The following is an 11,250-nucleotide window of genomic DNA, read 5'->3' as shown; positions in this document are numbered from 1 at the left end:
AGTTAATACCAATAGAATTTTTTCTTTTATAATTAAAATTTAAATTGAAAAATAAATGATTCTACTTCGAGTTTTATATTCGACAATATCATATTTAATGACTAAAAAATTATTCATTGTATCTACAATCATATTTAAATTAAAAAATTAAAATGTTTATTGATATTATTTAACGCATAATAATAAAATCATACGATTTTTTTTGTTGGTAGAAATTTTTAAAAACAATTTCACTTTGAAATGAAAGAATGAAAAAAATTTATAAAAAAAATTATACAAAATCACAAATTAAAATTATTTTATTTATTATTATTAGAAAATTAATATATATAATTAATACATAAAATGAACAATCATTATTACTTGTTGAAAATGTCAAATAAACAATTCTAAGTCCTTGACATATATGTCGCGTTCACATAGTGAATGATAATCAACTAATCGAAAGTTAGGTAACGATTTTGCATAAATTGATCAATTAATTTCAAATTAAAGAAATAATGAAAATGAAAATGAAATTATTATTTAAATCAATATGTACAATCACATATATTTTTCTCCTGTTATATAATTAATAATTTTCATGATTTTAATATTTAATTATTATTATATTTACTTTTGTTTATTATTACATAAATGTGATTCTGTAAGTGACGTATAGAAAAATTAATTCAATTTTAATAATTGATTTTTAAAGAAAAAAAAATATTATATTTTATAAAATTTTACATATTTTATTTTCAATATTGTAAATAAAAAATTCTTCCCATTCTTATGTATATATATGGAGATATATATATATATATAGATTATATGTATAGATTTAATCATCTTATATATTATATTATTAAATATTTATTAATAATATAACATTTTATATACATTGCTTAAAATTATATAAAATTTATTGCATTTATAGGATTTTAATAATATGATATTAATCATATAACATTAATATAATTTAAAAAATTAAAAATTTTTCATTTCATAACATTTTAATTACATTCTTCTTCCAAGTGATATATATTCTTTTCAAATTTTTCTATATAGTAAATCCAGTTTAATTGTTGATTTCATCATCTATATATTGATCATTTCTATTTTTTATAGAAAAATGAATTATTCTGAAAGATAATTGAAATTGAATTAATAAATTGATAATTGAAATTTAGTTTGATAATTTTTTTTATATTTCTTAAATATAAAATAATTTACTTATAAAATAATTTGCTATATAATAATTTACTTACAAAATAAGAAATAGAACAAATATTTGAGTGATAAAAGTCAGCCAGTAAATTGAGCTAGGTGCTGAGTTTATGGTTGCATTATATAGTTGAGAATATAATATACTGCTGAATAAAGGTACTGCATTATCACAGACTGATAGAATGGCAAATATTTTTCCTATGAATTGTTTGAAAAGTTATAATATATTATTATATAATATTTTATGAAAATATTATTATTACAGAAAATTTTATCATAGAATTTTTATGTAAAAATATATAATTAAAAAATTGTTAAAATCGTATACAATTATAACAATTATTTGAAAAATTTAAATTTAAGAAAAGTATCGTTATTTGAAAAAAATAAATTAATTAAATTATAATTGAATTTTATAGAAAATTTGTACAATTTGAAGAAAATTGTTAATTTCACAAAAACATAATATACCTCGTTCTTCTATTGTTACAAGTTTTGAGGTCATTGATCTCAAAACTGGTGCTACTATTGGTCCTAATGCAGCTACACCAGCACCTGAAATAAAACTTTGTTATAAATTTGAAATTAAATTGATTAATTATATTTTATAATCTATTTCTAAAATTTTTTTAATTTTTTTCACTATAAGAGTAAAATTAAAGGCTAAAATTATTTAAGAAAATTAGCTATTTTTAATTAATAATTTATATATATATAATTATATAATTTAATTACCAACATAGAATAATTCTGGTATTTTTGCCAATGCAAATATTATTCTTCCAGAAGCATGAGCAATAGCTCCAATAGCCACGATTATAGTATCTCTAATTTTCATTAGTTTACTCATAATTGGTACGCCAATTAACATCGCTGAAATAAAGATACAGTTATGCCAATATAATGTCACAATTACTTAATAATTATTTCTCAAAGATATTATTATTAGTGATATATATAATGTCGTAATTACTTAATAATTATTTCTTAAAGATATTATTATTAGTGAAAGTTCTTCTGTAGCTAGTAATTTCTGCTTTCACTAAAATAATAGAAAATATGAATTAGTTCAAGATTTGTTTTTTTTTATGCACAAAATATGATATAATCTAATTCATGACATCGTAATTTTTAATCACTTCAAAATTTTTTTAGTCATTATAAAAAAAATCTGTATTTATTATAATTTTTATTTTCTGAGAATTTTCCATTTTTTAAAATACTAAAATACGAATATTTTATTTTATTATTTTAATTTTTGAATTATCTTAATAATAATAATTTATCTTTAAAAAAAGTTACTAATTTGTTTTGAATAAATTTAATATTTATCATAAATTGTCATTGAGATCAAATTTTTTAGAAACTGACCTAAGACAAAAGTACTTGATTGGAATGTTTTAAAATTGCTATATGTGTTCACATCCCACTTAAATTTTAATTGAGTATATAGAAAACTCATAGGTTTTTCATCTCTTTGGAAAACATATAACATCATGATGATCAATAGAAACAACAAGTGAAGTTTTCCATGATTTGGCCTAGTCTTTATCATTGTTTTTATGGTTGCTATTATATGTTTTTTATCAAAAAAATCAGTTAATAGATTAGTACCCATTAGTACTTGTTGCTGAGGCAATGTTTGCCACTTTAGCTTAATCAATGAGTATAAAATAGCTAGAAATAAAAGCGTAGCATTTATAATAAACATGATTGTGTAGGATTTGTTGACCACATTAGTATAGATGTAGGAACCCAAAGCCACACCTGAAATGGAATTTAAATCACTTATTTTATATTTATACATACTTCTTAATATTTGTATAATAATTACTCATTTTTTATTAACTCATTTTATAAAAGTCATTATATCTATTATATTTTTCCAAAACTTTAATTATAAATAAAATTTTATTTACCAGTTGGCATAGTACTAAGGTAAATCACATCTAAAATAGTAATTCTCAGAGTTCTTTGTTGAATAGATGATATATCTGATATATATGCGAAACAACTTCCAAAAATGACCACATCTCCTCCCAACATTCCCATGGGGAGAGTTGCAAAATATACAACAGTATTTAGATTCCATGTGTCCATCATGGAATTGATCACAATCATAAAAGAATAGATAAATTTTCCTAATAGTCCCATTATTAATGGTAATTTTCTACCTCGACGATCACTCCAGTTACCATAAAAAAAGGCTAATATTATAGGAACTACATGGCCTGCTATATTATTCCATTGATGAAAATTTGAAACTGTAAGCTGTTTCCAATTTTTAATTTAAATTTTTTTTATTCAATTATATTATATAATTTTAAATTTCAAATATACATAGATATAATTTTCAATATAATTTTTCTTATAAGTTTTATTATTTTATTATTATTTATATATTTTTTTTTATTTTATTAATATATTTTCTCTACATTATTATATTTTCTCCATTTCTTTTTTTATTATTTATTTTCTGTAATTATCTTTATTATGATATTAATTGCAGATTGAAATTATTTAAAAAAAATGAAAATTGAAATATTCTAATTAAAATATTAGAATAATAAAATATTATCTTCAAAAATATCAATAATCAAATAAAATTCCATATTATTCAAAAATTTTTATCTTATAGAAATTTTTTTTTGTTTATTTTAATTATTGAGCAAATAATATCATTAATTACAATTATATTATTATTTTTATCTCATATTTTTTTGAGAATTCTTTTTTAAATATTTTATATTACCTGTACTGCAGTTTTTATAGTTTCATTGTCATTCAAATTCGAACAAATTTTTTCCGAATAACCATGATCGACTCGACAAGATTTATAAACAAAAAAAGCTTGTTCTACTACCGATGTGATCATGAAGGCCATCATGAACAGCCACATTGTTGGTTCCACCGATACATCTTTTATCCATGCGAAGAATTTTTTCCATTTTTTGCCGGTTTCATTTTCGTTTAGTCTTAACTGTAAAAAATTGCAAAATTATTTTTTTTAATAAATTTAATAATATATAATAATATATAATAAAAAAAACGAATTAAAATATTTTATAAAATAATAATTTTAGGAAAATAGGATATATAATTTAAAAATATGTAAATACTTTCGTGAACTTATTTTAATTATATAAAATTGTTATCGCGATATTACGCAAACAATGTTTACATGCATATATATAAATTAATCAATATTATTTTTTATGCTCTATTTAAATGAATAATTATATTTAATATAGTTAATTAACATGCAATTTAATAACATTAAATAATTATTATTTAAAGAATCAAAAATAATATATATATAGATATTATATGCTATATTTAATATTATTACTCATATGTAATAATAAAAGAAAGTTAAAATAATTTTGTATTTCTTTAAAAAAATATAAATAAATACAAAAAAATAAAAAAATATATAGAAAAATAAAAAAAAGAATTATAAAATAAAAAATAGAAAAAAAATAATAATTCTAAAACTATTGCTAGTTTGTTTACCTCGTTTTCCATAATTGTTGTTTATTTTATAATAAAATTAGATTACAGAAATTCTTTTAAATCTTTTTATGCCCACAGATTTTGTCACGTAATCATTATCTTACGTTAGCTAAATAAGATAGTGCTTATAATTTTATGTTAAGATTCCATTCTTAGATTGCACAAACACTGAAAATTGTGCTAAAAAATTTTTCTTTACAAAAATGTTATATCATTAAAAAATTTTTTTTTATTAATGATTAATAATGATTTTTTTTTAACAATTACTCTTCATTTTAATAATTTTTTATGATAAAAATATAGTAATAAATTTCTTTTTTAACTAACTTACGATAATATTATTTGATATTATATAATATTATTACAATAAAGTTTCAAATTAATTAGAAATATTTTAATATATAACTTGAAAGAAACATACAGTACAAAAAGTATATACAAAATGTAAAATACAGATAAAAAAAATGCTACTTGCTAAAAGTTAAGCAAACAATAGAATTAGTTAAACAAAAAATTGTATAATTTTTGACGGAAACAGTAAACATTCGCGATAAGCGTAATTTGCATATTCATTATGTCATATTATTGATGCAATTAACATTACATATTATTTCTTTTTTTTTCATATTAAAATATAATAATTTATTCATATTAAAATATATATAAAATTAAAATATATTAATTAAATTTATACAAAATAATTTTGATACAATATTATATAATTTATTATATAATAAATCGACTAATTTAAGGATTGTTATCAGCTTAATGTTTATTTTATAAAATCTATGCCAATTCAAATTTAATTTTTGAATATTATGATTTAAAAAATTCGATTAGAAATAAAATTTTGAAATCTTTATCTATATATCTAAATAATAACATATAAGTAAATAAATATTGATATAATAGTATATAATAATACCGAGCAAAAAAATTAATATATTAAACACATATTAAAAAATTAAAATAATAAACAAAATTTTTGCTCAAATTATAAAATAGAATCTTTCTTATCTTAAAAATTATTTTTAATATTTTTGCAATTAATTTATTAAAAATTAAATAGTGAAATATAAATACAAATAATAAAATCTAAATTATATTAAAAATTACAATTTAAAAATATAATACACATTAAAAGCATAAAACATTATTTTCTTACGATAAAAGAAATATATTACAATGTTTTAGATAAATTATTATATTATTAATTTTAATTATAAATATTGACTATTACATAGAAATCTAAAAAAAGCATAATCATAATCATAAATAATTAAGCATATCTTTGAAACTTTCTTTAATCATAATGATAAAAAACAAAAATCAAATAACAAAAAAATTCAATGTTCTGTTAACGTAACATAAATTCTTAATGTAACATAGCATACATGCAATAATATACATATATACATGAGTTTGCTTTCTCACGTGTGTTAGCCATCAATCAATTTAATCATCCGGTTACATAATGAAGTTACAATAGAAACATTAATTAATCAAAAATAACATTTTTACAATCATATCAAGATTAGAAAAGAAACACAACTTCTCATCACACAAAGAGTACTAACACGATATACGTGCTACATATTATTCAAGAAAACATTATTGATCAGAGAACAGTGATGCCAACATTTAAGATTAAATAGCTCTAAATGATTATTATAGGAAATTTGACAAAAATTTCTAGTTTTCATTCAGTATATATCGTGTAGAAAAGATTTAAGATTTGGTTTTAGTTTTAGTTTTAGTTTTAATTAAAAATAATTTAAAACTAACTTAATAATCTTTTAAATTTTAAAATAATATTATATTCAATAATTAGATTCTAAAAAAGAATTAATTTATTTATAAATTTTTACAATTTTTTTTAATATTATAGTATAAAAAATTATATTTCAAAAGAATTTTTTGATAAATGATAAAAATGTATATATATGTTTATATTACATTAAAAATCAACGTTACATTAATATAATTTTAAACTTTTTTTGTTACTTGATAGTTTTCATTATTATGATTATTTAAGAAAAATTCTTTTTCTTTTTTTTTCTTTAAAATTCTTTTAATATATTAGAAATATTTGAAAGATATTCTTTCGTTTTATATTTTTTTTACAATCAACTGGATATATAAAATTTTTCTCTCATAATCTAATTATTCTATATTAATTCTGATCTGTAGAATCAATTTACATTCATAAAACTAATTTCATATAACAAAATTAATAATAATAATTTTTCAATATAACAAAATTAAACAAAATAAACTGATTGATTTTTTAATAAAAATTTATTTCATGTTATTCCTGGCAAATCACATCGCGCAAGTAATAACTACAATAATATTCATTATGGATTTAGGTTCTGCGTTTAGGCCATTAAGAAATTACACGAAAGAGGAAGTATAATGATTATCCGCAAATCTGATGAAATCTTCAAATTGACTGGTTTCCAGTGCCATTATAGGACGAGTATTGCAGAAAAGTTCGAAAAAGAATTTTCTATCACAAATTGTGTTCTATTAAAATTTCATTTGTTAAAATTCTACAAAGAACAACTTTTTGATCTTTTTTTTTTATTTTCCTATTTTTTGAAATTTTTTTTTTCAAGTGCTTTGACGAAGAATTTCTACAACACCAGTCATAACAGCAATATTTCATTTATATGATACACTTTATCCCTAGAAAGCTAAGACATCTTAATTAGGCTTATACACTTATAATTAGACTTGATATGATTTTTTTTTCTTTTAATTTTATATTACAGATGCTTTCATAGAATAAAAAATTTGTACTTTAATACCATAATAAATTTTAATACTTTAATAAAAATAAAATTGTGCGTATGTATACTCGAATATCTTTAAATTTATCGATTAAAATGAAAAAAAAATAAAAAACGTACATTACGTACAAATTTTTGAAATTTTTCATAAAAGCATCTGTAACGGTATCTTGTTTTAATCTATCGAACGATGGCCCGCGGTCGGTTCGATCGTAACGTCGATTAACATTTATCAACATAGCTGGACCTGCCAGCAACATTAAAATACGTATTTCTTTGTGACGAGGGAACATTCATTATAGGCTCGCTCTATTAGCTCGAGATGAATTTCAATGACTAATAAAACTCTTTGGAAAGTTACACATTCATCACGATAGACATTAGAACGATTAATTCATTTCTAAATTTGTCTTTACAATAAATCAAACCCGTTGCAATAATATTTTTAAATATTATTTTATGCAAAAAATAAAATTACGATATATCGTATATAACATCTATTAGAGATTATAAAAATTTGTCATTGAAATCGAGATAAGAAAATTGAATTTCAAAAGAGAAAGAAAGTAGATACGAAAAATTCTAGATTTTAGTCATTCGAATCTAATTTCTATTAGTTTTATTATTGCATCAGGTTCTGATTTTTCATTTATTGATTATGTCAAAACATTTATTTTATCGAGTGATTTATTCATAAATATAATCTTCGTTAGGAATTATCTCGTAATAAATGTATATTATTATGGAAAAATTACTTGCGACATGTCTTTTGACTCATTCTGTACGACATACATTACGACATATGTAGTCAATAGAAATAAATAAAAAATAATTTATACGTTATAATTTTATACAAGTAACTATACATAAAATATCAAAACAAATAAGGAATTTGGAAATAAAAATCATGAATGGTACAATATATCAATGACAATATGTTCTAGATATAATTGACAAAAATCATAATAAATGTAGTACATTTTATTTAAAAATAGAAAAAATATAGAAAAAAAACATAATATTAGAATCTAAAAATCTTTGAGAAGAATGAAAATATTTATCAAAATATAATTATGAATTTTTATAAATATTTATCTTAATATATATGATGCAAATAATGATACAAATATCTTAATAGTATGTTTTTTAATTATCAGAAAGTATCAATAAAAATTTAAGAAAAATTTTATTCAAAATCACTTAAATTTCTAAAGATTATTTAAAATTATTTAAAATTTTAAATTATAAGAGGCTAAATATTATATAATGAACGTATCGTATTTATATTTACAAATAATATTGAACGTAAAGAAATCACATTTGTCTTGAATCAAAATAAGATTATGAAACAATCAGCAATACGGTATTGATATACATATGTATAGAACACAGTTTTGGTTGCTTAGAACGTATTATGCAACCATACGCGGCATTGTTTAGTCGATAGACACTATCTACTATTAGACCGAATCGCACTGTGCAGAAACGCGTATCATCTTATCTAAAATATTTAAAAAGAATATATACACATATATATATATTTATGATTCTTTTCTTACATGTGATTAAAAAACTCATTAATCGACGGATTTCGTCGACGAAACAGGATTAAAAAAAGAGAAATGTAAAAATAGCGAGTCTTTTTTTCTCTTTTCCTTCAATAATTTCTCGCGTCTCCTTTTTTTCTCTCATTCATTCTTGCCTTTAATTCCTATAGACTTGCCGTGGTCCCGTTTCGTTTTTTGAACGAAATTTCTATATTAAAAATTCAACCACGGTTTCGTTGTATCGAGCTTCTCATATTAATCTCTCGTTATTGACTAGAAGAATGTGCATAAGCTAACAGCCAGACTGTTATCCTATATTTTTAATTTCATGTTAATTCATTTTATTTTTAATATTTATTTTACGATTGTCACATTTTTTTCATAAAAATTTCAAAAATTCGAATTTTTGAATTTAGAAATTATATTTATATAAACTTATTTTTTATTTTATCATATCTTTATCAGAAAATTTACATAATTAAATATAATTTAATATAATTCTAAATTGACATTTTTAAAATTTTTTTTATTCATATTTATTAATCGTTATTCGTTATTCATAAATTTTCATTATGAAATCCAATTAAAATAGTTAAAATAATTTATAAATATTGGCAAATTAGTCTTGCTGTCAGCTTTGAAAGATTATTCCCCGGAATAGAATCGAAACATCTAATCACACATAGAATAGCGAGATACGACTTAAGTACAAGTCATTTTCCCAAAATAGGGAAATACGGAAAAATTCGAATTTACACGATTTTCCGTTTGCGTTTCTAACTTACGACTAATCGACGAGTTTTGGAGATCGATTGAACCGCATTAAGGACGGCAGTCGGCGGTCGTGAGACAAAGAAAGAAACAGCCGAATATTTCTCTCTTCCACGCTTCCAATAAATCAGATTTTCCAAATCAAATTGCCTTTGAATCACGGACAACCAATTTCGTTGATATTTTTTTTTTCTTAAATTCATTGCATTTCATGTATTTCTTTCAAAATATTCATTAATAAAAAAAAAAAAACAATCATAAATATCTGACAAAATATACCAAGTGTTAATACATTCATGGAATATTTTTGGAGAATCGATTTTAGAGATTGAAAAACAAAAATTGATATACGAAGATATCGAGACTAATTTATCTAAAATATAAGTTGCGCTAGATGAAGCGAAATAGAAATACAACGACACGATGGTGTGACGAAGATAAAAGTACCTCACTTCATATAACTTCGATTGCTTTTAATTTAACGAATAAGCCTCAATTGATAATTTTTTACACCAATTTTTGTACTTTGATCTCTAGAATCGATCCTCAAAAAATATTTCCACGAACATATGTACATCTGTAGAACATATGATTATTCTAATACACTATTTCCTCGATTTGAACGTGTCAATGAAAACATAACATCGACGAAACTAGTTGTCAAAAATTCGAAGGTGCAAAGTACATTTGAGAGTACAACTCTCAAAAATTGTTCTCCAAACTATTTCTTACAAATAGATAATGTAACGTCTACTAGCGAAAAATAACTGCTCGCATCTTCAAATCTTCCTCTTCATTTGTAACAGTTTTCCAGATGATCTAGGTGCCTTCAAAATTATTTCTGCGCACGCGTAGAATTTTCTCTCGTAGAATCTTCTCTTCTTCTCATCTCGAAGGATTGTTTCACAGCAACGTTGGCCCAGCTATCGATCAAGTCTTCTTCGACGACACTGAGCCATCCAGATTGAAATTATTGACAGAACTTATCCTCTCCTCGTTGATATCGTTGCGGATGCTCGCCTTGATTGAATCACGAGGACCGTCGAGGAAATAGGTGACCATGCTACCCTTTCCTTTCACTTGGATGGTACCACGACAAGTGAGCGGATATCCTTTCGCGATCAGGATGTCTCGAACCTCCTGGGTGACCTGAATTCCGTCCAACACGCCCGTGGACTCCATCCTCGAGGCCACGTTCACCGCGTTACCCCAAATATCGTATTGCGGCTTCCGGGCGCCTATCACTCCGGCAACCACCTATACGAAAAAAAAAGATTATCATTTGTTAGAATTCTATGTTTTAAAAAAATATTTTATCAAATTGTGTCCAATATTATAGGTCCGAAAGACTTCTCTCGTCAAGATTCCATGTTTTAATTATTTAAAAAATTAAATATTTCAAAAAAGGGTTTTTATTA

General features: G+C 22.1%; 2 protein-coding genes across 13 annotated transcripts in view; both read right to left on the bottom strand.

Moving 5' to 3' along the window:
• Positions 1-837: 837 nt before the first annotated feature.
• On the bottom strand, positions 838-6,296 carry LOC107996419 (probable peptidoglycan muropeptide transporter SLC46). Of its 10 annotated transcripts, none has more exons than XM_062078709.1 (9): positions 6,157-6,296; positions 4,723-4,902; positions 3,962-4,189; positions 3,129-3,480; positions 2,581-2,976; positions 1,945-2,082; positions 1,681-1,764; positions 1,251-1,407; positions 838-1,124 (listed from the first exon to the last, which is right to left on the bottom strand). In XM_062078709.1, the coding sequence occupies exons 2-9, from the start codon at positions 4,732-4,734 to the stop codon at positions 1,061-1,063; spliced, it is 1,431 nt and encodes a 476-aa protein (XP_061934693.1). In that variant the 5' UTR covers positions 4,735-4,902; positions 6,157-6,296; the 3' UTR covers positions 838-1,060. The 10 variants fall into 10 exon arrangements, with proteins under 10 accessions (XP_061934693.1, XP_061934690.1, XP_061934687.1 ...); XM_062078706.1 differs by having other exon boundaries at positions 4,723-4,831; positions 6,157-6,295; XM_062078703.1 differs by having other exon boundaries at positions 4,723-4,915; positions 6,157-6,294.
• The window catches only part of LOC107996416 (adenylate cyclase type 6), an 85,118-nt gene continuing 79,231 nt past the window's right edge, over positions 5,364-11,250 (bottom strand). For all 3 annotated transcript variants that reach the window (XM_062078695.1, XM_062078697.1, XM_062078696.1), the window contains exon 22: positions 5,364-11,089. In XM_062078695.1, coding sequence (XP_061934679.1) covers positions 10,763-11,089 — 327 coding nt within the window. In that variant the 3' untranslated portion in view covers positions 5,364-10,762. The remainder of the gene's footprint in view (positions 11,090-11,250) is intronic.

This window comes from Apis cerana, linkage group LG8 (genome assembly GCF_029169275.1).
Source record: "Apis cerana isolate GH-2021 linkage group LG8, AcerK_1.0, whole genome shotgun sequence".
In the NCBI taxonomy this organism is placed as follows: Eukaryota; Metazoa; Arthropoda; class Insecta; order Hymenoptera; family Apidae; genus Apis; species Apis cerana.
Note: the sequence above shows the minus strand (reverse complement) of the source record. Positions and strands in the feature narration are given on the sequence as shown.